This window comes from Monodon monoceros, unplaced genomic scaffold (assembly GCF_005190385.1).
Source record: "Monodon monoceros isolate NGI ecotype Baffin Bay Population unplaced genomic scaffold, NGI_Narwhal_1 Super_Scaffold_21, whole genome shotgun sequence".
NCBI lineage: Eukaryota > Metazoa > Chordata > Mammalia > Artiodactyla > Monodontidae > Monodon > Monodon monoceros.
The window spans coordinates 76,700,873-76,728,064 of record NW_021703778.1 but is presented as its reverse complement, the minus strand read 5'-3'; the positions used below and the strand labels follow the sequence as shown (position 1 = coordinate 76,728,064).

The window sequence follows — 27,192 nt, the reverse complement described above, 5'->3', positions numbered from 1 at the left end:
AAGAGTCACTTTTCTTTATTCTCAGTACCCCCGATCTCACAGCACGGTCTGTGGGAAATCTCAGGGCCTTGCCACCTCGCAGTCTTCCTTGCACCCCACCAAGAAGCTGAAGCTCCAAAGGTCTGGGGATCTCCAGCTGTGGCTCTTTCTAAAAGCAGTTCCTGGGCACAACATTGGATGGAGGTTTCTCGGTCATTCCTAAGTCCCCTTCCCAGAGCACAGGAACAATACAGCAGCTTGCTCCCCTGGCTTGCTGTGCCCATCCCAGGAAAAGGTGGGGAGGAACTCCAGAAAGCGGGTGTCTCTTGGTTGAAAGGAGTTGGGACCTGGGCCTTTGGTCTAGTTTAACCTGGGGCAGGTCACGCTCCTGGGGAGGCTCCCGAGCAGGCCCAGGCCAGACCACTACTCAACAAATGCAGAAGTCTTCACCATATCTTGCCAAAGTCCACCTTCTTCACCAACTTGGCCTGAAAACACCTGAGTTCAGAGGGACATGCGTGACAGAAATCCCCGGGTTCAATTCTGCTGGAAGGCACCGTGCTGGGAGAGGACTTCTTTCACTTTGTCCACAATGGTGCCCACCTCAGCCATGGCCCCCAGACCTAGGGAGCAGAGTTCGGCTATGACCCTGCAGACTGAAGCAGGGGACCGTCCCCCACCCACCCTCACCCACTGCTCCCCGAGTGTCCCACCCAGAGCCCAGTGCCTGAGAAGGCCAGGACCAGGCCTGAGGCAGACCCAGCAAGTCCCTTCCGAGACACCCCCGGGACAGGCCCCAGGAATAGTTACAGCAGCCATCTTGAACTGTATGGGCTGCATGCCAGGGAGGATACCAGGCAGTTTACCTAACAACTCTGAGAGACAGGAATTACCACTTCCATTTCCCAGATGAGAAAGCTGAGCTGGAGGTCACAACAGGCTGGGATCTGAAGCTGAGCCCTGCCGCGGCCCCAGGCTGTGGGAATGAGCTGTGAGCCTGGCCAGACACCCACCTTGGTCTCCACAGACCAGCTTCTTGGCCACACAGGGGATCTCGACATAGCCGAAGGCCTTGAGCTGGCCCACCTGCTGCTCGGTGATGGGGTGCTCCCACATGGCGGTGTTCATCGCCGGGCAGAAGAGCAGGGGCTTGCTGCGGTCCCAGGCCCGGATGACACAGGTCTGTGAAAAAGGTAGGGGGTGCCTGCTGCTCTGCCTGCCACCCCTCCCTGGCCTTCCCAAATCCTACCCTCTGCTTCTGGGCCACAGCCAGCTGAGGACTTGGGATGACTGGGAGCCACTGTCTGAAGGGAGCTGTCTCATACTTTGAGGGTGGGGCTGTGTCTCCTGGTCCCTCTCACCTCCCCATAGGCTCTGTCACAGGGCCCTACACACAGGAGGTGCTCTACCAATGCTAGCAATGGCCTAGCCACCTCCAAGCAGACCTCCCTTACTGTGCAGAAAGGGCTCCCTCTGCCCAAGCCTCTGTCTTCCTCACAGTCAGCCACACCTCACAGACTGAAGCAACCCTGGGCAGCTGGGGGCAGGCCTGCGGTTCCCACAAAGCTAAGGACCAGACTGCCCAGCAGGTGGGCTCATCTATCCTGACACCAGCTCTACTTGAGGCCAACTAAAGCTTGGCCATGAAAACAACATCTTCCACATGACAAAACCCTCTCCCACGTGTTATCTCATGAACCCTCACTGCGACCCTGTAAAGAAGTTGCTGTCCCATTTCACAGAGGGGAAGCTGTACTTCCCAGAGGTGAGCCATTACCCAAAGACACACCAGACGATGATCCAGGGCAAGGCTTTGCACACCGCCCATGCCATCCTCCACTGCATCGTGCAACCTCACTACCTCCCGATGTCCAGGCCGTCCCACCAAGTCACATACCAGAGCAGCTATGAAAGGGACAGACCAGCTCACAGAGTCTTTAGCACTGTGAGCTTTGCAATCACGTGGACCTGGGTTCAAATCTTGCTGTGCTATCTGCTGTTACTAACCATGAGAACTTGAACAAGTTCTTTCATGCCGGGAGTATCAGCTTCCTCTCTGCAAAAGCCCTCTCACTGGGTGGTCTTGAGGGCAGAGGGTGAGAATACTTATAAAGGTCTTTGCACAAGGCCTGGCACAAAGTACAGGCTCCAGAAGTAGTAGCTCCTGTTATTATTACAGGCATAGGCTCCCTGGGCCAGGGGCTGCCTCGGGGAGAAATAAGCTCTGGGCCCCACAGGAGTGTGCTCCCCTGGGCTCTGACTGCTTCAGGCGCCTCTGCCTAGGCTGTGGGCCCCTCAGGGAGACAGCGGCTGGCACACCCCTTCCCTGAAGTGGAGCCTGTCTGCAATAAGAGGGGGAGTCCAGAGAACAATGCCACGAACACGCCAGGGAAAATGCCTGCCCTCCTCAGTGCCCCTGCCCTCTCCTGGGGACAGGAAGGAAGTTGGTCAGCACACAGCCTCAGGATCTGGGGGCTTGCGTCATCTCAGACACAGCGTTTGTTTCCCACCAAGTCCTCACAATGAGGCAACCTGGCTATGAGTGGACAGTTTCAGTCCACACTTCCTCTTGGCCCTGTGCCACCTGCTGCTTCTGCAGAAGTCATGAGCATACCTAGAAGAGTCCCTTGACTGCGTGTGGGGCAGGTGTTGGCAGGGCTGGGGTTCTAAATGACCTCAAAGGGAAGCACAGCAACCGGAGCAGAAACTCAACATCTCCATGCCCCACACCTCTCTAGCTTTTCCCACCTCATCTCAAAACTCAGCGCTTCCTGGACAAACCACAGCTCCTCCAAACCTTCCAGCGCAAGAGGGCCGAAAGGAGGCATCAGTTCCCACAGTCACTTCTGTTTGGCCCATGTTGTGTGCAGCACCTCAGGCTCTGCCCCTGGGAATCCGCGTGGGTGGAGAGAAGGCTTGGATCCGGGTCAGGAGACCAGCTGCCAGCTATACTGGTGACCCAGGGAAGTCACCTCCTCTTTCTGGATCTGCTTGGTTATTTAGCACAAAGAAGGGCTAGAGCCTGAGTGGGCCAGAGGGCAGACAGAGATGCACATCACCCAGGCCAAGGGCCCTGAGACTGGGAACACAGGTTCATACCTAGCGCACTGCTCTAATGACACCCCAAGCTCTGGACACTGGAAAGGGAGATGATCTGAAGGAGGGAGGAAGCAGGGCAAGCTTCTTTTGGGGGATATAAGGACAAAACATCTTTTGAGAGAGCACAGAGCCACAGACCGTGATGACAGCAGTGTAAGATTTGCAGTTCTTTGAAATACTTGCACCTTCAAGGGAAACCTTTGAGGCAAAGGGCCTCAGGGCTGGTCCTGGGAACATATTCCACTGCTCAGCCAACTCAGTAGGAGGGAACCCCAAAGATTTCAGGGAGTGGTGGCAGCACTGAAGAAAAGAGGGAAGCAGAGCTTTCAGGAGTAAGGAAGGAGCCCTCAGAGAATTGGCCCGGGCCGGGGCTTAGCTCCTAGAGGTTGGCGTGCTTTGTCACATCAGCTGGCTACTGACCGACCAGTGGGAAGCCTGGAGATCTGGTGAGATGGTGCTGGTTACACACAATGCTGACGCACTTAGATGAAAATGGCCAGGAGCCTGACCTGCTCCGCCGTCCTGTCAGCCAGGCACTAGCCCCACCAGGAAGCCTTCTTGATAACACTGCTCCTAGGCCTGCCCTCCTCTGCACTCCCCCACCCCTGCGCCTGCCACACAATCTGTGTGCTGCTCTTCTTCTGATCACCTGTGCTCTATTTCAAATGATGCTTAAATCACTAGCAGCTTCTTTGAGAAGTACCTTAAGCACCAATCAACAAGCATATGAGGAGACTAACATCCTATCTAACCCCCAAAACCTTGACCCAGCTTCGTTAGTCACTTCATTTACTTTGGCTGTTAGCCAAAGTAAAATGACTGATTGCCTCATACATACAATAAGCATTTCCTGAATGCCTACTACATGCCCAGTACTGTGCAAGGTGGTGACGCCATTGTCAAAGGACTGACTGTACCACACACCAGAGCATACTCTAAAAACCCTCTCCTTCCAGACTGTCAGCTCCCTGTGTCCTCTGTGTCCCTCCACACAGGGCCTGACACATGGCAAGTTAAAGCTCAATGGATGAGGGAAGAGGGATGATAAGGGAGAGGGAGGGGGACCACACCCAGTCTTCCCAAGATGATCATGTAAACAAAGGCTCTTTAAGGACAACAGCTCCCTGGAGGTCCCCCAGGCCTAAGACAATCCCCACTCTGTACAGCTGGACTTCTCTTCCTCTCCTCCACCTTGGGCCTCTCGTCCTTTCTCCTTTCTTCCCCTTTAAGCTTTCCATAATATACAGGAAAACCACATCTCAGCTTTGTGGCTAAAGCTACAGGAGAGATAAGTGTGCCTGAGAGATCCGTGCGGAAGTAAACGCTCTTATCCGATTACCCATGTGGATATCCAGGTCCTGATGGGAAGGCAGAGCTAAGGTGGGCAGGCAACGGGGTTGGGCAGGGAGACCAGCAGAAGAGCATGTTGAGGACAGCCCATGAACTATGGACAAAGAGCGAGCAGCTGAGCATCGGGGGGCAGGTGAGAGGTGGACACCCTCAGAGGGCACCCGCAAGTCGAGTCAACCCATCAGGACCAGGCCTTCTACCCACTTGCTGGAGCACAGGTGAGGCCAGGTGGAGGGTTGTCCAGGGGACTGTGTTCCGAGCAAACAGGCCCACCATAAAGGGATTCCAAGGTGAGAACAGAAGCAGTCTGCAGCTCAGCAAACTGGGAGTGAGGCCCAGGGAGGGAGGAGGGCCCAGGGAGTCACTCACAAGCAAGTTGTCACAGATGCCACTGGCCACCTTTCCCAGCGTGTTGGCATCGAGAGGAGATACCAGCATGAGGTCTGCCCACCTCCGCAGGTCAATGTGGAGAACTGGGTCGGATCGGCACTTCCACATCTGGCAGAGGGAAGGAAGTGGGGTCACCGGGCCGGCCATTCTCTCAGTGTGGAGGGAGGAGCGGCAGGTGGGGTGAGGGCCAACACAGACCAGGTACACTAAGTCAGGAACCCAAGGGAGACCACCTGAGAGACCCCCGCCCAAGTTCACTGCCACCCCTCTTGCAGCTAAGCTGGTGAACATTGGCTGTGGAGCCAACAGCCTGAGAGAAACCAGCCCTGAGGAAACAAACGCCCCTTGTCTCTCTGAGCTATTCCCTTTATGGTTTGGTTTTCAAGAGAACTGACATCTGGCAGGGAACTCCTGGCCTGTCTGCTTGAGGCGGATGCTTGGGTTGTCCAAGCCAGTGGAAAGGCTCTGGGCGGTGAGAAATGGAGGGGGCGGGGTGGGGAAGACGGGCCAGCCAGAAATGTTCTAGGCTGAGAATGTTTAAAAATGCCTGGCAGGGCACCCCTGTGAGGCCCACACTCGATGTCTAGTGAATCGGCCAGTGCCCGCCCCTCTGCAGGAGAGCAAAAGCAGAGCCCGGCAGCCGTGGGAAGTGAGGCACTCTCCACAGCCCCGACGCTGGGAGCCGCGTGGACAAGGGTGGCGGGAACAGAGCCCCTCTGTGGTTTCATCAGCCCAGATAAATACAAGGACACTCACCCTCAGGCCCAGGGCCAAAGCTGAGGTCTGCCTGAGGTGGGCGGAGACTGTGGGCCTCCTGCAGGCCAGAGCTAGACAGATGTTTTCCTCATTGCCTCTGCCCGGAGAGCCCTGACCGCTGACTTGAGCCTGGCCTGTCTGCTCCGGCCACCAGAGCCATAGGCCGCAGGGAGGATGGTCCTGTCCTATTGGTACAAACACGATGGAACTCAGCCCTGGGGCCCCCAGCACTGACCTCCCATTCATCAGCGTCGCTGTAGAGGGTGACAGGAACATCCTGGGGACTGTAGAAATGTTTGGCTCTCTCAGTTGTGACCACTGCTACTTCCAGCTGTCACCAAGAAAAAGTGGAGTGGGGGTGGAGAAGGAAAGAGAAACTTAGCAGAGCCACCGGCCTGGAGGCCACACGGGGCCAGGCCAGCAAGAGCTTTCCTCACAGCCTGGCTGTGCAGAGGACTTCTCCCTCCGAGGCAGCGAGCCCCATGTTTGCATAGCTACTTCCGCTGTCACCCGAAGGTCAGGCCTCACCAGGTGCAGCCGTTTCACTTCCCTATCTGAGGCGCTGCCGAGGAATGAGTCACCAACTGCCCAGCGTATATAAAGCTGCAGGCTCCTGCCGCTCAGGCAGAGACAGACAGGAAGGGAAATTAGGGCAAGAAGGCCACACAGGCCATGGCAGGCAGGAGGGGCCCCCCCAAGGAGGCTCACAGGTCCTGAGCTCTGGGCCACACCACAGATCTGCCCTCTGCAGGCAAGGCACTGGGGAGCTGGGGTCCTGCATGTGGTGTCTGCAGCCATGGCCCAGAGAGAAAGCAGGCAGAGTCCCTTGCCGTACTTCTAGGAACAAGGCTTCGTGGGCTCTGGCTGCAGACAGGCTCCAGGAAAAGCAAACCTGTGTGCCCTACACTCATGGGGCAAGAGTGATATTTACCTTCACACTACTCATTTAGCAGATAAATTAATAGCGCAAACAAGAGGGATGGTTAAGGTGCTTAACAGACAGAAATAGCACATGATAGGGTGAACAGCACTAGACCAGTTCCCATTACTTGTAAAACGAGATGTCAGACTAACAAGCATGCAGATTAAAGGGGCCCAGAAGAGGTGGCTGGGAGGGGAGGGGTGTAGGAAATCACATCTTTGGGGGACATTTATCCAGGAGGGAAAAAAGTCAAGGGTGACAAGGACAGAATCATCAACTAACCAGAGCAAGGGTCATGGGTGGCAGTGTCTGGGCTAGATGTGCTCTTTGGCCTGCATGGGGTTATAAACTTTTTTTTTTTTTTTGCTGCGCCAGGCAACATGTGGTACCTTAGTTCCCCGATCAGGGATCGAACCTGCGCCCCCTGCAGTGGAAGCACGGAGTCTTAGCCATTGGACCACAAGGCAAGCCCCGGGTTATAAACATTTTTAAGCCAAAATATACAAATTGGGAGATTTCACACAGAAAATCCAATTTCCTGGCTCCTTTTAAAAACCTGACTGGGACTTCCCTGGTGGCGCAGTGGTTGGGAATCTGCCTGCCAATGCAGGGGACACGGGTTCAAGCCCTGGTCCAGGAAGATCCCACATGCCGCAGAGCAACTAAGCCTGTGAGCCACAACTACTGAGCCTGTGCTCTACAGCCCGTGAGCCACAACTACTGAGCCTGAGAGCCACAACTACTGAAGCCGGCGCACCTAGAGCCCGTGCTCCGCAACAGGAGAAGCTACCGCAATGAGAAGCCTGCTCGCCGCAACCAGAGAAGGCCCACACGCAGCAACGAAGACCCAATTCAACCAAAAATAAGTAAAATAAATAAATTTATAAAAAAACAAAACAAAACTGAGTGCTCTGGCACTGCTGGGCCCACATTCCTGCTTGAGAATGACTTGGTGGGACTTGGTGGGGCTGCCTCTTTGGATGGGCCGTGCCCATGCCATTTCAACCTAGTCCCTGCCCCTCCCTATCATCTCACCAAGGCTCCCTCTCCTCATTTGTTTCCTGCCTTTTGTGGGTTATCAGACACTGTTCTGCACAGTACCTAGGAGTAAAGCTGGAACCAGGGAGTAGAAATCTCAGAGAGGCAGACTGCAGAAGAACTTCAAAAGGTCTGGTGCTCCCAGCTCTGCTGAAGAGCTCTCAGATTTGTCCATTCTCCCACTCACTCCCTCTTGGAACCTACCATCCCCCAAACTTGCACAAAACCTGAGGGACCTCTTTAATGGTCATTTAAACCAAACTCCTTTTGAGCTGGGGAGTCCCTTCTAGGATAGCCCTGAACGAGCCTGGTCCAGTTCTGAACAAGATGGCAAAAGAACAGGGCTGCTGTCCCTCCATGGAACCCAGCCCTGAAGATGTCACAGGACCAGCACAGGGAGAGCAGTGAAAGGCAGGATGGTGCTGAGACTCTTAAGACACAAGACAGTAATGACGTAAGGTGTGGGGCATAACTAACCACAAGAAGAAGAATATATAACTTTCGAACCAGCAGAAGAAAATTCAATCTACACAATAAAGGATAGGGAAAGGAGAAAAAAAAAAAGCAGAGAGAACACATGATAAGCGGAAAGCATTAAATAAGATGAAGAAGTCCTAATAGAATAGCAATTATAGTAATTATATAATTGGCTAAACTCCCTAATCAAAATTCAGACTCTCATACTGGATGTTTTAAAATCCATCAATCACATCAAAATGTGTCTGAAAAGACACATTTAAGACAAAAAGATATATAAAGCTTAAATAAAAGAATAAACTTTCAGTTAAATAAAGTGGATTAAACTCTACTCCCTCTCAAAAGCCCACTGAAATAAAAGTAAAGGGATTTTTTTAAAGGTATGAATCACCAAAACAAAGAGAAGAGGACAAAAACATAAACAAAAACCCAGCAGTTAAGATATATCAACACATAAGATATGGAAGTGGAAGGAAGCATTAACAGATCAGATTAGATCAGACAGGATCAGATTTTTTTTTTTTTAATGAACATTCCGGGAACAAAAAGGAACTCTTGGAAATTAAAATTGTAAATAGTCAAATAAAAAATTCAATATAAGTTTAGAAGAAATTTTCCAAAAAGTAAAAGAGAAAGATAAAGAGATGGATAATACTATTAAAAAAGATGAGGTGGTCCAATGGTTAAGACTCCAGGATTCCACTGAAGGGGGCAAGGGTTTGATCCCTGGTTGGGGAACTAAGATCCCACATGCCGCATGGCACAGCCCAAAAAAAAAAAAAAAAAAAAAAAAGATGAGATCAGAAGACCAACTCAAGAGGTCCAAAATCTGACTAATAATGAGTTCCTGAAAGGGAGAACAGAAAAATAGAGGGGTGAAAATTACAAAAGAAATAAAATGAAATTTCCCCAAACTGAAGAACTCAGAGGTAGGAGCCATCTCTTCTGCCTACAGAGCTCTGAGAAGGTGGCAACCTGTTAGGCTCAGGGAACCTGAAGTCTCATGTCCCTGGCATCCACTGAGTATAAGTCAATGGAGCCTGAGCCCACATCAGCTCTCCTGGAAGCCACATCCTCCTACTGAAGTATATGGGGTTTGCAATCAGCAAAACCTCACAAGTTCTTTTCACCCATGTTGCTACTAAACCACAAGCCCCAAACTGTACTTGCGTTGTTACTTTCCCAAATGTAGCCCCTCACATTTCCCTGGTGAATCCCACCTTTCCAGAGTTGGCCCAGTGTTTGCTCAGTCTATGTAAAGAGCTCCAAAAATTTCAATCCTGTTCCTCCTGGCCTGTTCTCAGCCAGTACCACCATCAGTAGCCCCAAGACACAAATCCAAATGATGAAAAGGACAAGGTCAAGAGCAGAGCCCTTCGCCAAGGTCCACAGGTTGGGCGGCTGGGGTGGGAAAGAATCAAGAATGAACCCTTTCCAAGTAGGATCTTTCCCTGATTATAAACATGCTGATAACATTACCAGGTGGTCCAGGGGGATGTCCTAAGATTCCATCAAAGCCCTCACCAAATCCAAAAATACTCTAATATCCAAAATAAAATAAAATAAAATTGATATGGCTTGTCCCCAGTGAGCCCAATCAAACCCCAGTAACAACCATTTTCTAAGTGCTTTTCTAAGGGCTCACAAGCTTTTTCTAATTTGTGGAGCCTACCTCTTCCGCCTTTTTGATAAATGGACATTAGTCATCTCCAGCCTCTAGCCCCTCTGCTGTTTCCCACACATCCTGTAGGTCACCAACCACAACCTCAGCACCCCAGGACAGAACCTGCCAAGTTCAGGAGATGAATCACCCAACTTGGGTTCAAGTCTCTTCTGCCACCATTGGTCCTTTTTCAAACTCAAAAGAAAACAATGGAAGCCAAGTGGACTCAAGAGTCCCTGCCATTTCTTTCTGTCCCCCCACTAATGTTATACCATTGGCCTCCAGGACCAGGCATTGTTCCATTGCTCTTTTTCTAAATATATGTAAGAGCCCTCTTGGTCGTTCTGAGTTTCACTGCAGGCTTCAGCTCACTCTGGTGACCTCTGGACCATATTCTACCTTTATCTTTGGTTATATGTTCCTCCTTTCCATTTAACTGCTTTCCAGTTTCCTTCAACAGATGGCTTCAACAGACATATCAGTTTCTGGTCACTGCCTTCTTTTCCTTAAGAGGACTACTTTCTTTCATTTCTAGGAGCTTCCTGACCATCCTGAACAATTTGCCACTTAAGATCACCCCAGTTCATCCTCTCTCTATTCTGAAATTTGGAAAGCTGCTTCCTGAAGATCGAGTTCCCCTACTCTCCCCAACTCCCAAACGGCCTACCAGTTCTCAAAGTGAGGATTGTGCCTAGGGCCAGCCTTCAGAAACATACCCAGTTTGGTGATGGCCCTGTTCAGGGGCTCCCTCTTCCCTCTCAGCTCTACCTTTTCCTTCCCTCTGCATCCCCCTCACAGTCTCCCCCTGGCTCCTGGGGAATTCCAACCAGGGGTCCAAGTAGGCCTCCCACCCTGGTCCATAGCTGCAGCTTGAGATCTTCCCCCTTAAGATCTTCCCCTAGTCTCTCAATCTATCCGTCTCTGGCTACCCTCCCAGGTTACACTGTCATTGTTAGGGAGCTTCTTGGGGTAAATGTCTTTCCTAAAGAGTAATGTGAAGAGTATGTAATAAGCCCATCCTTCCCAATGTCCCTCCCTTGACCCCTATCAAGCAGCCACCTCTCCTTGGCAGTGACCCTGACCCCAGTGTTGTCTGGCAAGCCCAGGCTAGTTTTTCTGGTTTTAGAAGTATGTCACTTGATCTGATTCTTCAGTCCTGTGGGCTTTGTTCTTTCATTTTCATTCACTCGGTAAAAAGGTCCTGGGAGCCAAGAGCTAGGCCCTGGGTTGGCACACATTAAAAAAAAGAAGGCATGTTGTGTTACCTTCTGAGATACTAAATAACTTGGGCTAGTCACTCATTCACCCTGACCTTTCCCTCAGCAAATGCTAAGGAGTCTCGGCAGAGCAGAAAACTCCTGAGGACAGGAACCCTCCTTGGCTTTCTCTTACACCCTCCTGGGTCATCGTAGAAGCGGGGCTGGACATTAAAACAATCTCTCACACACATCAGAGTTCCTGAAAGGCAGCTCTGTGCTTGGCCCCCTGGCGAGACCCTGGCCAACAGTTTTTATGTCTTAATATTTTTAACCTGAACTTCTGTGTGATGTGACCAAGGCTTGGCCAGACCCTATTACATAAGCTGCCTGCATTTTGCTTAGCATTTATAGAGATTTCTTCCTGAAACCAATTGGCAAGTCTGGTGTTCCTTTCTCTGTTGAAAATACATCAGCAATCCCATCTGGGGCTCCTGGGGAGTCAGGGAGGGGAAATGGAAAACAGAATTTGGGGCAATACTTCCATTTTTACTTTTAGGCCCCTGGTCTGGCCCAGGCTGCTTCTGGGACAGATATCAAAGGGATCTGTGGAGAAGCACTTTCACAGCCACAGGATGAGATAAATCCCATGGCTTGAATGTCCACCTCCAACCTCATCTCTGGCCTCTATCCATTACAACCATGAGCCAGTAGCACCCTCTCCTCAAGTAGGACAACCAAAATGACATTGTCCAGTGTTCCCTAGGAGGCAAAACTGCCCCAGTTGAGAACCACTCTCTACAGAATCATCCACTAGAACTCTCTGCAGTGAAGGAAACATGTCACACCTGTGCTGTCCAGTATGGCAGCCTCTAGCCACATGTTGCTATTGAGCACTTGAGGTGTGGTTGGTGTGACAAAGGAACTGAACTTTTGGTTTTATTTAATTTTAATAATTTAAATTTAAATTTGAATGTGGCTAGTGGCTACCGTGTTAGATAGCACAGCTCTGGCATATACAAGGAAAGAAGAGCCCCAGCTGGAACCCCCAGCTCAGTGGCTAGAAAAGAGCAGGTGTTTCTAGTAGGGCATGTGATGATGGCTCCACAGGAGACTGACGAGGACTCTAAAGAGGAAACACCGGCTATGACTTAACCCGGCACAAGGCAAGGAACCCAGAGTTTTAGTGGCTTAGTCCTCTGGGCTGACACACACAGCAGAAGACCCCGACATTGGGCCTCCCAGTGTTGACACTGGTAGTGCCCGGGGCCTGGGGGCCAGCCAAGAAGCTGGCATGACTCTGAGCATGGGGGTGGTGGGAATACTCTAGAAAAAAGGACTCTGGGTGCCGTCAGCACATGGGGTTGGGGTGGGGGGAAGCTGTGGAGGAGGTGGCCTCATTAACAAATCCCCGAGGGAGTTCCGGTTGGCTGAGTGGGTGTCCCAATGGCTCACAATGATGTCTCCACTTGACAAACATTTACTGAGCCTACTACACACATGGGAGCCAGAGCTGGTAAGGGCTCAGTGTGTCTAACAAGTGGGTGGGGTATATATGACCCCTGACTATAAAGCAAGACTGACCAGGCAGGAGTCCACAACTGCCTGGGGCTTCTCAGCCTCATGGCCGTGTTTAGGTGGAGTAGAGAATGCCCATAATCTGAGCTCAAGTCCACTTGCTGATGGTGGTCAGGAAACCGGCCTTGAGCCCCAGTTCCGCCGCCAGTCCACTGGCTGGGGGAATCTCTGGCAAATTCTTCCTCTCTGGCCTGGTTTCTCCTCCGGAGCCATGAGCCATCTGGACCACAGGGCCTCCAGGGGCCCCTCCAGCTCGCTGCACCTCCCAGCCCTATTGTGACCCTTGTCCTTTCCCAGCAGGCTCTGCCGTTCTGTCCTCTGCCTCCAAACCGGCCTCCTGGGGGAGCTGGTATTCTAGTCGCATGGCCCATCCTGCCATTCAAGCAGGGCATAGCTGCTAATCCCTCCCCAACTAGAGAAATTTCTAAAGAATGAAACTAGAGAAGCAGACTGCAGAGGCTCTCCATAGGGACGCTATTCTGGAGTAGCAGGGAAGGACCCTGGGTGCAAGAGCCCTTGGCCCAGGGCTGGCTGCCTCCAACCAGTGGCCTGCAGAGGTCACTCCCTGGGGGAGCAAGCCAGGGAAGGATGGGGCTAGCCAAGCCAGTGCAGGTCCAGAAAAATGCCTCAGAGTGCTACTGCTGAGTAGATTAGTTTCCACAGCAGGAGCACAGAGCAGGCAGGTGGCCCCTGCCTGGAAAGAAAGAAAAACCTCAAACCAGGCCATGTTTCTCCTGCTCTCCTTTCCTCAATGAGCATTATTTAAAAAAAAAAAAAAAAAAAAAAGCATAAAATTACAAAGAACATTCCATGATATCCCTACTAAAAGCCCCACTGACTTTAAAAAATAAAATAAAATAAAATAAGGGGACCTCCCTGGTGGCGCAGTGGTTAAGAATCCACCTGCCAGTGAAGGGGACACGGTCTGGGAAGATCCCACATGCCACAGAGCAACTAGGCCCGTGTGCCACAACTACTGAAGCCCATGCGCCTAGAGCCCGTGCTCCACAACAAGAGAAGCCACTGCAGTGAGAAGCCCACACACCGCAACGAAGAGTAGCCCTCGCTCGCCACAACTAGAGAAAGCCCATGCACAGCAACGAAGACCCAACATAGCCAAAAATAAATAAATAAATTTATTTAAAAATAAATAAAAAATGAAAAAATGAAACAAAATAAGTACACAGAGAGGTTAGAAAATCAAAATTGAACAGAATGACACAAAATGCAAATCTCCCTTCCTGCCCCCATCTCTCCACAAGGGTAACCACCTCCAGGGGGAAGACCACAGGCAGTAACTTTGATACGTGAACACGCAAAAGGAATCATACTATATGCCAGCAGTTGGCACACCTTTTCTATAAAGGGCCAGATACTATTTTAGGCTTTGTCACAACTACTCTACTCTATAGTAGCAAGACAGCAGCCATAGGCAATACTTAAATGAATGGGTATGGATGTGTTCCAATAAAATGCTACAGACACTGAAACCTGAATTTTATATAATTTTATATGGCACAAAATAATCTTCTTTTGATTTTTTTCAACCATGTAAAAATGTAAATAGTTTACATATGTATGGTTCGTAGGCCATACAAAAACAGACAACAAGAATTTGGCCTGTGGGCCACACTTTACTAACTTCAGCACCTTGCTCATTTCACTTATATCTTGAGGACTGTCCCATATCAGCACACAAGATCCACCCATTCTTCTGAACTGCTGCCTCCGAATCCATCAAGAGGCTGAACCACAACTGCACCACAGCTCTATTGTTGGATATTTTGTTTGTTTCAGTTTTCTTTTAAAATTATAAACAGTGCTAAAAGGAACATGCTTGTACATTTGGTGAACTTTTGTACCCTATAGCGGCGGTCCCCAACCTTTTTTGGCACCAGGGACTGGTTTCATGGAAGACAATTTTTCCACGGGTCGGGGGGGCGGGGGGATGGCTCAGGCAGTAATTCGAGCAATGGGGAGAGGCAGGCAGATGAAGCTCCACTCAGTCGCCCGCCGCTCACCTCCTGCTGTGCGGCCCGGTAGGCCGCAGACCAGTATCGGTCCATGGCCCCGGAGTTGGGGACTCCTGCCCTATAGGGTTCAATCCTATGGGTGAAGCAAGGGCTGTGACCATTTTTGCTTTCTCTAGATATTGCTACAACAGTCCTCCGGAAAAGCAGAATTTACTTCATTCTGCATATGAGCAGGGCCCTCTTCCTGCACCCTTAACAGTCCTGAATGTCCTCACAGGCATTCTGGAAACAGCCTTTTCTAAGGCCAAGGCCTGCCAACTCCCTGGGTGGGAGATTTTTTTCCACTTTTAGAAATCCTCTTCTGGCTCTCAGCCCTGCTGAGACCTACCCAGCAAAAGCTTGAGAGGTGTTCTGTTTTCTCCTCCATAGTGAGGAGGGTACCAACCAAAGGGCAGAAACTGACTAAGCTAACTGCTCAGACGTAAGTGCCACTCAATTACATGACGATCACAGAACTGCAAAACAGCCACAGCTCCTACACCCCAGGACCTTCTCTCAGGCTGCCTTTGGTCCTAGTGCTTTTTGTCCTCACATCTAGAATCTTCTACCACTCATGCCAGAAGAGGCCTTGGAGATGCATCATTTGGGTACCTGGCCCCCACTTTATTGCAGGGATAAGAAAACTGAGGCCATAAAAAAGACCTGACTTGCCCAGAGTCCCAGCGTGAGAAATCCTCTATGTGCAACGCCTCTTTTGAGGGAGGGCTGGCCCCCACTGTCCAGCTCCTCCCACCTCACACAAAGCCTCCAAGGCTTCTTTGCTGGTGGCCACTCTCTCCAGCTGCTGGTGACTGAGGCAGAAAACCAAATCTACCCCTCCCCATCACTCCCCCATAGTCTCCTTGGTCTGGCTCCAGGTCAATGATCCTCCTGGGAAGCCTCAACACACTGGTGGATCAGGAGTAATCCTGAGCCAGGTCTGTAGAATCACCCAGCTCCCTGCCGCCCATATCCCAGCTGCTCGTTTGCTAGTCAAAATCTAGGGATCCCTAAGGGAGCTCAGCAAAGCCTCAAGCATGTGAATCCATGACTTAGGCAAAGAGCTGAGAAGGACTGCTCCAAGGGACAAAGACTACTCTTGGAGGTGACCCAGAGGGGGGGCACTGGGGAGATCAGTACCATCAGGGAGTGTGGGGAAGAGCCAGGGGAAAGGCCACCCCCCCGGGGCCAACACAAGGCAAGCAGGGATTCCCCCTTTGGTTACCAACACCTCACAAGGACTCCACTGAGCAAATCCAGGCTCTCTGGAGAGCTGTCTACCCACAGGATGAGAGGGATGTGGGCCCCTCCACATAAGCGGATGGACGGTGGCTCCACGGCTCTTCCCACATGGGCCGTCTACCAACCCCAACACCCCACACCACGTGTGGCTGCCCCAAAGGACACGACAACAAGGGAAAAGGAGAGGGGGATGGACAGGAAACAAACAGTGTTAAGCGCTTCCGTGTGCCAGGAGCTGCGCCTAGCTGTGGGCACAAGATGGCAGTTTCATCTGTGTCCCCCTCCCCCAGCCTTGCAAACATTCCCGAGGGGATGGGTGGCAGCCACCATCTTTATTTTAAAATGAGAAAGGCAGGCTCCTAGAGGCTAAGTCAGGCAGTCCTCTCTCCTTGTCACTGCCCTTCTGGCTGCCTGACCTTCAGCTTCAACTCCAGCCAGAGACGGAGAGCCAAGTCCCATTCCACACATGGCCTGTCCCCCACAGAGGCTGGACTAAAAGGCCTAGGGTAGGCTGGAGAGCCTCCCTGCTTCAGGCAACCCTTTCCTCACACCCGCATAAATGCTGGCTGTGTGGGATGGCAGGAAGCGGTGGAGCTGCCATTTCCCTCTGCTCTGAGGCTGCTCATCTGTTTCCTGGGATAGGACTCCCTGCCCCCACTTACCCCAAGTCCGGAAATTCACTTGCTCTGGGGCTATGGGAAAAGGGAACTGCATGGCTCCCTCCCTCCCCAGAGGGCGGTGGCAGAGGCTGTTGCTGCAGCAACGCTTCCAGGCCTCCCGCCCTCAAGGCTCTAGCTGGCCAGCTCCTACCAACGGTTCTGGGCACATGAGGCGGGGGCAGGCCGAAGGGGTTACTGCCCCAAAGCACCAGTGCCCAGCCTCAAAGCAGCCACAGCACTCTCCTCCTTTCCCTCTTCTGGCCTGACTGGCATCCCTGGCTGCCTGGAGGGTGGGGTGAGGGGGTGACTTTCTGGGTATAAGTTTGTGGAAAGTTGAAAAAAAAAAAAAAAAAAAAGCAGCTTTCCCGCCCTTGCCTGTGACTCCCGACACAGTCATCTGCAAGTGAGCACTGCTCCCTGCTGGACACTTAGGGTACACCCGCCTGCGCCACCCTGAGTTAGGTGCTATGTTTGTATCAAGCAAGGAAAAAAAGCACAGCCTGGGCCTCAACGGCTTAACACTCCACAAAACTAGTGTCTGACAACACAGGCAGTGTCAAAGATAACCTGTGGTTCCACAGCTTGGTCAAGATTCTCTTCTTAACCAAACTTTAGTCAGGCTCCTTGGAGCCACTTTTTCAACTAGGCCCGTCTTTGGGTTTTGTCCTCCAGAACAAGATTCCTGCTAAGTTGGTTTAGCCAGAATCCCCTACGCTCGATGTCTGATCAGCCTGGACATCTCATCAAGCTCCTCATCCCCCAACAGCCCCCAGATCACCCTGGGCTGCCTTCAGCAAGAATCCGGTCAGGACAGTTTTGCTAAAATCTCCCTTACCCCTGATGTTTCCTCTTAGTAATTTTCCATACACACACACACACACACACACACACACACACACACACACACACACACACACACACACACTGCTCCTTGGCTACAAATCTCCACTTTTCCTTGTTGTATTCAGAATTAAACCCAGTTCTATACTGAGATCTATTTTCCCCTACTGCAATAGTTTTTCTGAATAAAACCTGTTTTTACCACTTTACTTCTAGCTTTTCTTTAATACATCAAATGAGTTTTAAAAGGAAGGGAGCAGGGACTTCCCTGGTGGTCCAGTGGTTAAGACTTCGCCTTCCAGTGCACGGGGTGCAGGTTCGATCCCTGGTCGGGGAGCTAAGATCCCACATGTCTCGCAGCCAAAAAACAAAGGAAGAGAGCAAAACCACATGGGCTGAGGCAGGCCAGGAAGGCTTTTACATGAAGTGTTTGTGGAGAATTTGAAAAGGCAGGGAAAAGTAGGCAGGCGGGCACAGCCTGGAAGGGGCTGGGCCAAAGCAAAGGCCATCGTGGGGGAGCGTGGGATAGCTGGAGAGTGGCAGACCAGTGAAGGGCCTAGGTTACCAGACGAAGAAGTGGGGTTATTACCAGCTGGCTTTCACATTTTTTAAAGCCTTGAACTTTTCCCGCAAAAGAATATGCCCCAGAACCCCTACATATAAAACTGATCAAAGTTGAGGTGATCTGACCAAAGGCAGGGGGCTAAGCCCCCCACCTCCAACACACTGTGGTGGCCCCTGGGCATCTCTGAACACCTGAAGGAGCAGAGTTTGAAACCAGAGCTGCGGGCAGCGGGGAGCCCCTAAGGTTCCAGTGCATTTGGACTGACAGGACACCCATGGTGTCTAACAAGGAGGGAGGACAGAGCCACAATGTCCAGGATGGGGTGAAAGCAGAGGCAGGGAGCACAAGGCAGCCAGGGGGTGCTGAGAACTTGCCGCACTTCTCCAGCCTGCTCTTCTCTCATGCTAGGACTTCAGGGAATTCAAAGCAAATGTTTGGGAACCCAACATCTCCGTTCACCACAGCGTTCCTTTCGCAGTCTCCCCTCACTCTCTGTCTACTACCTAATCTAGCTCCTGGTTATACTGTCACACTGGTCTCTGTCTCCACGTCCCCCACATACCAATGCACACAGAGGACTTCCACAAACACCATGATTAAGAAAAAGAAAACCCTGTGTACTGCACAAAAACAGGCTGGCCCCAGAGCATCAGCCCTCTAATGCCCGAGGCTGTCTAGTAAGCATACTCACGCCAGGAATGTCCAAAAGCCTTGACACCAGAAGAGGCAACTTCAGGGCTGCAACACTCCCAGTGACACCGACAAGAACACGGAACTGTCTCTCCACCAAGGGTGCAGCAGCTGAACACGTGGCCCTGGGTTCCATGTGTGGTCTGGTAGCTTCGAGTCCTGGGAGCCTGCCAGAACTGGGATCCATAAAGCTCTGCCAGGATTTAGGATCTAAAAGCAGAACAGGGGGTGCCTGCTTCATTCATACATTCAACCAAAATGTACTGAGCACCCTGTATTAGAGCCTGGGCCAGATGCTAGTGTTCCTGAGGGGTCAACAGTCCCAGCTTCTGGGAGCACACAGTGTGATAAGGTCAGACACGCTCATCCCACGTGGGTCAGTCACAATGTAATGCGGCCAGTGCCATAAGGCTGTGTTGCCTAGGAGTTACTGTCTGAGTAAGTCAGAGACCAAAAAAATAACATTCAGGTTGAGTCCTGCAGGACGAGGAAGTTTTTCAGAGAAGCAAGGAAATAACTTTGCAAGAAGGAGCAACCTTGCAGAGGTAAAGAGGCCTGAAGGAGGGTGGCAGGTCTGGGGAACAGAAAGCAGCTTAGCAGTGAGGCTAAAGCGTGATGGAAGGAGGGGGCAGTGGGGCGGGCAGTGGGGCGGGCAGGAGGTAAGGCTGCAAAATCAGGTCAAGGACTAAGTGTCAAGAGCAGTGAGGGCTATGGTGCGTTTTCATTTTAGAAAGACGGTGCTGGTGAGAAGTGTGGAGGGGGCCTTGGTGGTGAAGAGACTGGAGGGGGCAGACAAAGGAGCCACTGCAGTGGGCTAGGCTGGCTGAAGAGAGTGGCAGGGCAAGGTAGGGTCCAGGGATGCCTGTGGGGTAGAACCCTATGCAACAAAGGGGTTTGGGTGCTCCAGGGAGCTGAGAGATTTGCCCCTCTGTCCCTCCCTGCGGATCAGGCACCACCCTACAAATCCAAGGCCGAGAAGAGACAAGCATAAAAAGGATAAAGGCCACCCCATGAGACTAGCTGCTTGGTTTCTTCCTCTGGCCCTCAGATGTTGCTAGAAGTGAGTGTTCATAATATGGCTGATGAACACATCAAAACCTACATTCTGGCAAGACTGGGCCAGCAAAACATACTCCATCAGCAACAATTATCAAGGACCAACTACATCTAGCACCGGCAAAGAAACTGTGGAAGAGACAGCCGCTGCCTTTAGGGGATCTGTGCATGAATTGAGACGACAAGAGTCACACCTGAAATCACTTGAGATGGGTCCTTCTCTGGGATGCACCCTTTTGGTGATCACTGATTCAAGCTGTGCATCGGTTTCCTTGCCTTTCCCTCTCCACTTTCCCATGACCACCAACACCCCCAGCAAGCTCCCTGAATGTGCGACCTGGTCTAAACACCAACTGCCAGACAGGTAGCGGGCCTGTAGTAGGTCCTGAACATCTGCCGAATGAGTAATAAACTGTACCCTCTGAAGTAGAGTGGGGCAGAGAACAGAAGCCTGGCCTGTGAATCAGGAGCCCTGGGCCCTGGCCATGGTTGTGCTCCTGACCTGGTATGTGACCTTGGCTCAGGGTCATTCCCTCCCTGGACATGTCTCTTCATCTGAAAAATGCAAAGATAGGACCAGGTGATCTCTGAAGCTCCTTCCATCAGAAAACTTCTGAGTCAATGCATGAAAGACAGAGGTAAGGGACTCTCTCTACAAGGGGGTCCTGGGAGATGTACTCAAAAAGGGTAGAATCAACAAGGGGAAGGGAGACCAAGGCAGACCCCGAGGAGGAAGTCCAGTGAGTCACCCAATGGCTATCTATGTGGCTGCACACCCATAAGGGCTCCCTTTTCACTCCACAGGCCCCTTGGCTCCTTAGGGCCTCTTTGCCCATTTTTTGCCTTCAAGACTCAGGCACATAGCCACATGAGCTGAGGATCATGTTTGGGTCTATTATTCCACTTCTACCTGGAAGGGTCTCCGAGGGGCCCAGACCCTTCTCAACAGGCGTTAAGCACAGGCCAGGTCCCTAGAACAGAACTTCCCCCAAAGTTCCATTTGCCAGCGATCTCAACCTCTACGTCAGGGCCTCAGCCAGGGCCATGCTTGCCCAGAGCAGACCTGAGTCTACTCTAGGGCCTGGAGAGCCCTGTTAGCAAATGACAAGGTCTAGAGGGCCTATCAGCCAGCTTCCCAGAACTAATCAGTGTGCTAGCGAGCACCCACAGTAGGTGATAGAGGCACATCCTGCACTCTCCAGGGAAACCCGCCTGCCAAATCCCAAACCTGGACCCTGTCCTACCCCAGCCAACTGGTTCAAGGACATGGAGATTCCTGCAAAACCAGAAGCTGAATTTAAAACCTCCTCCAGGGAACTCCCTGGTGGTCCAGTGGTTAGGACTTGGCCCTCTCACTGCCGAGCGCCCAGGTTCAACCCCTGGTCAGGGAACTAAGATCCCACAAGCTGCGCGGTGCAACAAAAAAAAAAAACCAAAAATTTAAAAATTAAAAAAATAAAAATAAAACCTCCTCTACATCAAATTGATATCATTCCTAGGGAATAGGTTACTGAAAGCAATCAGTTAAACTTGGGGCAGGAATCCATGCTGGTGACTTCAGCTGCTTCCCCATAGCAGGTGGTACAGCCCAAGATTTACTACTTAGCCTGCTGAGCGATCTTTGTTAAGGACCAAAGCCTACCTATCTTTCTAGAAGGCGGGTGTGGGGGGGGATATGTACTTGAGGATCAGAAAGTGGAAAATTTAACCAACATCTGAAAGCAAGGTCAAATCAGTTCAATCTGACAGTCCCATGTAGGGTGACAGCTGGCAGGAGTTCTTTTTTTTTTTTAACATGTATTTATTTTTAATTCTTTTTTTTTTTTTTCTTTTTTTGCGGTACGCGGGCCTCTCACTGTTGTGGCCTCTCCTGTTGCGGAGCACAGGCTCCCGGATGTGCAAGCTGAGCGGCCATGGCTCACGGGCCCAGCCGCTCCGCGGCATGTGGGATCTTCCCGGACCGGGGCACGAACCCGCGTCCCCTGCATTAGCAGGCGGACTCTCAACCACTGTGCCACCAGGGAAGCCCTTTAATTCTTTTTTTTTTTTGGCCATGCAACGTGGCATACGGGACCTTAGTTCTCTGACCAGGGACAGAACCTGGGCCCACTGCATTAGGAGCACAGAGTCTTAGCCACTGGACCACGAGGGAAGTCCCTTTTTTAAAAAATATTTATTTATTTGGTTGTACTGGGTCTTAGTTGCAGCAGGCGGGCTCCTTAATTGCAGCACGTGGGCTCCTTAGTTGTGGCAAGTGAACTCTTAGTTGTGGCATGCATGTGGGATCTAGTTCCCTGACCAAGGATTGAACCCGGGCCCCCTGCATTGGGAGCACGGAGCCATATCCACTGCACCTCCAGGGAAGTCCCAGCAGTTCTTTATGTTTACTCTCAAAAAAAGATCAAATCCCAAACCAGTAAGTCTATTACTCTACCCAGTCCCTGTTAGAACCATCTATTTGCACAGCCAAGGTAGCTGTAGACAGCACCTCATTTTCCTGAGCTCTGCTCTACTCATAGGAACTCTTGAGCAGCAGAAAGAGTTGGCAGGCAGAGAGGTTATAGGGCTGAAGGCTGTGATTACTGAGCCTCAAGCTCCCAGGGCACTAGCCATGCAGGTAGCCACATGCATACAGTCACAGCCAGAAAAATGACAGTTTCTCTGTCCTTTAGAAAGACAAGGCCAGACAGAGTAAAGAGCCTCAGCTGTGGCAGACTTGTGATGTGTAAGTCTCCTTCTCTGATGAGTTTAATTAGGACAGAGTTAAGTACAAGTTTCAGGAATACTTGCCAGTCACAATATGGGCAGGTGTGCAGCCAGGGCAGGACCAGGGCTAAAAAAAAAGCCAGATGGGGTATGAGCCCAGCACAGCACAGGAATGATGAGGAACTGGGGCCTAGGAAAAAGCAGAACCAAATTTGGGTGGGTGGGCAGGGATCCAGGATCCACTAAGAGCTTGAATCCTTTAGCCTGACATCAAAGTTCCTATTACTGGCCCCAAGAGTCTGCTCTGGCCTCATCTCCCACCAGTCAATACAACTCTGCCCCAGTAATAATGAAACACCTATAGTTCCCCATAGTGGTACTCTTCCCCCAAACCCAGTCATTAAAAGGAGTCACGTGGCCACAGGGGCACTTTAAACCCCTTCCTCCAAGGAAAGGCAAGGAACTCTTCAGGGAGAGCTCAAGGTCTTGACATTCTGCTAAGACTGCTCTTCTCTCAGGACGTCTCTGGCGGGCCAGTGGTTAAGACTCCGAGCTTCGAATGCAAGGGGCTCAGGTTTGATCCCTGGCTGGGGAGCTAAGATCCCATGTGCTGCCAGTGCGGCCAAGAAAATTAAAAACAAACAAAAAGACTGCTTTTCTCTCAAACCAGAAGCAGGCATGCTTCCAGAGTCTGCTACTCCTGGAATCCCATGAGGCACCCCTCCTCAAGGCCACATGTTGGGGATATATAGATATATATTACATACACACGCAGTGACTACTAGTGAGGGAGTGACTGAGAACTGCCACCTCTCAGTCACTTGGAGAGATGTGGAAAACTCCTGCCCCAAGATACCCACCACTTCCCCAGCTTGGGAATCTCCCCTGCCTATTACCTGGCACAGGCCTCCAATACTTCAAAGTACAGCACGAAGTTTTTCTCTGACAAAATTTGGCCTCACTTTCATTTTTAATGCCATTCGGCACTTTTAGGTGGAGCCAGGGGACAACTGCAATATCCCAGGGCTTTCCTTTTTCTATTTTACCAACTTGTAAAATATAGTTTGTACTTTGGGCCATCCCCATTCCTTTCTGGAGGCAGGCTCATGGATTTTGTTTTTGTTTCTTTAAGGCAAAAGGTTAAGTGTGGGTAACCGATAGGACCACCTTTCAAACTAGATTAAATGGTACTAGTTGATTGCAGAGCAGCACAAAGCCGGGATGGGAGCGTGTATATATATATATAAATGCCCCACTTCAGGATGGAGACGGGAAGGGGTCCATAGCGCTCCGGCCCCACAGGTTCCACAGGCCCTACACACACACACACACACACACACACACACACACACACACACACACACACACACACACACACACACACACACACACACACACACAGGCGCAGACCCGCAGCAAAGCTTCTCGGGCACCGATAGGAGGGAGAGAACACACACACATACACACACACACACACACACACAGTGAGGTCACACACAGAGCCACAGACCCAAAATCGCGAATGAAGCTTTTCCAGCCTCCCTCCTGCCCCACCGCGTGAAACCAGCCTCCAGAGGGCCCCCCAGCCTCCTCACCCGCGTCAGGCGCGTCTCGGAGCAGCCCCCAAAATATCGCGATACCTCGGTCGCCCCTCCCACAGATTCTGACTGGCACGCAACGCTACCACAGTCGCCGGCAGCCTCCACGACTGCGCAGACTTCTGGGAGTTGCAGTCCACTTCTCAGCCTTCTGGGAACTGTAGTCCATTCCGGGGAGTCCTGTCGGGAACACCAGCTTCCAAGTTCTTGGTATTTCCTGTGCTCATCTGGGCCTGGCCCAGATTGTCTGACCTACTTACCCCCGCCCCAGCCCCATCCCACACTGCTCATCACTGCAGCACTTAATACTTAACATTTACTGAGCCTCTTGTATGTTTTATGTGCACAGGATACAGAGCTAAATCAGACTCTTCCCTGCTCTTGAGACAAAGAGGGACACAAAAAATTACAGAATAAGGTCCATGAGGAAGGAGAGGGTCCTAAGTAACAATCAGAGGCAGAGAAGCTCTCTCAGAGAAGGAGTCACTCAAGGTGAATCTTGAAGGATGACCAGAAGCTTAAATAAAAAGTGCCAGAACGGCCCTCCAAGTGGAGGACACAGCATTGGCAAAGGGAAAGCAGCAGAGGAAAGCACGTTGGATACACCTCCCTGCCTCCTTCATCCTCCAGCATCCACAGGCCCCTGGGTCCTCAATCAGCTGCCAGTCTCCTTCAATGAGAGCTGAGGTGGGGCCCTCTGTGCTCTACCCCTGCCCTGCCTACAGTGACCATCTGAACCAAACCACCCCTCACCCACTGATCCAGCCTTCTACTTCTTCCTCAGGGAACTCAGAACTCCTCCTCCTAACAGGCAGAAGGCCTCTGTGGCAATTTCGAGGCTGCCTCAGAGAAAGAACCACACAGAGGTGTGTGACTTTTGGCCTCTGGGAATGACAGACCCACTCAAACCACCCTATCCCCATTGCCTACAGCCCATGGTGAGGCTCCACACAGGCCCGCATGAAGACACATGACACAGCAGGACACAGAGGGCCAAATGTTCCCCTTTATTATGGTTCATTCAGTTACCACTGACAGACACATTGGCTCAGGCAGGTCAACTGCCAGTTGGAGAATGGTCTGTGTCTCCCAGAAACAAAGAGGGGCAGGGGGCACCAGCAGAATGCAAAAGCAGGTGACTGGCTGGCCAAAGACCTGAGGATTTCCAGACTGACCTGGGCCTTCTTCCACCCGACCCTCAAGCCAGACCATCCAGCAGAGATGTATCTGTGCCCAGCCCCCACTTCTCATACTGGCTCCCTCCCCAGGAAAGTGCATAGTTGCCTGGAGATGCAGCATCCCAGGGCCTGGACAAGCTGGGCCACACACAGGTAGCAGGTCTTCCTAAGGGCAGAGCCAGGGCATGGCCATACAGGTGTGAGCCAAGAAAGAGAAAGGGTAGGTAGGACAGGAAATTGACTGGAGGTGGCATCCAACAGGTCAAGGATGCTGGGCTGGCAGCTGGACCACAGGCCTCCTGGAGTTACCAGAGAGACAAAGAGAAAGGAAGCCAGAGGTCTGGGAGGGGAGAAAGGAAATGGGAGGAAGAACCTAGACCTAGGGTCTCTTTTCCGGTACTAGGGCCTGTGACAACTGCTTTCTGCAGAGAAAGTGGTGGAGGAGAGAGCCAATCACATTCTGGCCCAAGCCTAAGGGACCATTAGAAAGATAACTTCCCAGAGGCCCTAGCTCTCCTTACAGGAAAATGAAGTACCTGGAGCTCAAAGCTCAGGATGGCACCTGGAAATCCAGGTGTTGGGTTCTAAGCTGGAGCCGCCCAGAGTGGCCAGGCGGGGTTTGGTTTTTCAAGCTAAATAGCCCAGGTGGGAGGTGGGGGCAGTGAGTGAGAAATGGGCAGCTGCTCCTTGGGTGAGAACCCACTCCCCTCCAGGCCTCCGAGAGAGCCAGGGCCTCTACGAACAACATTCTCACAATGTCTGGCACAGAACAGGCCTGCAGTCACTGGCCTGGAAAGGAAACGGGTTGCTGACAGGGTGAGGAAGGGCCAAGAATCAAGTCTAGTAGGCAGAGAGAAGCAAGTAATCTTGATTTGAAAAAAAACAAGAGCCAGAGAATCGCCCCTCCCACCCGACCTAAACTGAAATCACATTCCAGCCATTGTGCTTCCACATAGGATTGGGCCTGTGCTTCTTCCTGGGCCTTGAGTTCAAGTGCCCAGAACTGCCCTATGACCAAGAGTGAGCTGGGGTGGGGGGGATGCATGATCCCCTCTCACCGGGCCCTGCCTGCCTTCTCCTCTGATCTTCCCTCCAGAACCAGCCCTCTGAGCCTATCCCTTCTATCAGACCCAAACAGAAGAGCTATCGCTCCCAGGAATCCAGTGGTCATTCAGAGACACCTAGCACCTGCCCAGTGGGCTTGGGCCAACCAAACGACACCCAGAGACCAGTAGTTATTTACATACCCTCTGCTCCAGCTGCACCTTTACACCTGAAAATTGCCTGGACACTGCCTAGCTCTTCAGGGAAGGCAGTAGAATCTGCCCTTATGGATGGCAGATGCCACCTAGAACACAGTAGGGGTAGGGTAGGAGAATCAGGCCACAGCCGGGACATAGGCAGACGAGGCTCAACGGGGCTCTGGGAAGAGAAGGAGGGGAAGGCAAGGCAGGGAAGAGAGAAGCCTGCCTTGCATTTCCATCCCCTGGATTCAGGTACCCAGGTGGGCTCTGCATCTCCGGCTGTGGGCCCTCCCACATCAGGGCTAAGGCTCAGCTCCCCTGTCTGCTTCCTGGATCTGGGAAGGGGCTCAGTCTCAGGAGCAGATACAACTGGGACACTCAACCTTGGAGAAGACAAAGAAAAGCCACAGAGAGAAGAGAGAGACCCTGGGCAGGAGAAGGGACCACAGGAATCTGACAGCAGGAAGAGAGGAGGGGAGGAGGAGGTTGGGGGTGGTGGCAGGGAGAGACCTGGATCAGAAGGAGCAGAAGAAGATCCTCTGCGGGTCTCCACTCTCCCCACTACCATCCCCATGAGTTCTAAATACTGCTGCTCCCCAGTAAGACCGAAAGTGGAAACAGTTTCAGCTCATAACCCTTGGGAGGGGGCCAGGCTCTTCTGCTATGCCTCCCTCTGCCCCATGAAGGGTCCCTGGGCCAAGGTCAGAGGGGGCAGCCTGGTGGAGGGTGGGGGGCTGGTTTAGTTCTAAACATACATCTAGCACCACAACAACAGAGACCTTCACTGCACACTATTCACAAGGGGACACAGACACAGCTATCACCGCACGGGACAGCTCCACGTGAATCCAAGGGTGTGGGGGAGAGGATATACATATATATGTATATATATATATAACTCTGATTCTTTGTACAAAGTGGAGGAGGAGAAAAAGGGAAGGGGGAACCCTGCTT

General features: G+C 51.7%; 1 protein-coding gene across 2 annotated transcripts; it reads right to left on the bottom strand.

Annotated features, from left to right (window-relative positions):
- PPCDC (phosphopantothenoylcysteine decarboxylase) lies at positions 1-27,123 on the bottom strand. Of its 2 annotated transcripts, XM_029238467.1 has the most exons (8): positions 26,242-27,123; positions 23,814-23,996; positions 22,303-22,408; positions 18,458-18,666; positions 5,810-5,905; positions 4,798-4,926; positions 993-1,161; positions 1-602 (listed from the first exon to the last, which is right to left on the bottom strand). In XM_029238467.1, exons 4-8 carry the CDS (start codon positions 18,641-18,643, stop codon positions 517-519), a joined length of 666 nt encoding a protein of 221 aa, XP_029094300.1. In that variant the 5' UTR covers positions 18,644-18,666; positions 22,303-22,408; positions 23,814-23,996; positions 26,242-27,123; the 3' UTR covers positions 1-516. The 2 variants fall into 2 exon arrangements, with proteins under 2 accessions (XP_029094300.1, XP_029094302.1); XM_029238469.1 differs by lacking the exons at positions 5,810-5,905; positions 18,458-18,666; positions 22,303-22,408; positions 23,814-23,996; positions 26,242-27,123 and adding an exon at positions 5,575-5,757.
- Between the last annotated feature and the right edge of the window lie 69 nt (positions 27,124-27,192).

What these genes read in the sequence shown, in the direction of transcription:
- PPCDC (XM_029238467.1), bottom strand. Translation starts at nt 18,643, where the DNA reads ATGGATCCCAGTTCTGGCAGGCTCCCAGGACTCGAAGCTACCAGACCA. An exon ending in GCGACGCTGATGAATGGGAG is followed by an intron (nt 4,927 to 5,809) that starts GTCAGTGCTGGG and finishes TCCCTCTGCCAG; the next exon opens with ATGTGGAAGTGCCGATCCGA. An exon ending in GCTGGTCTGTGGAGACCAAG is followed by an intron (nt 603 to 992) that starts GTGGGTGTCTGG and finishes TCTGCTCCCTAG; the next exon opens with GTCTGGGGGCCATGGCTGAG.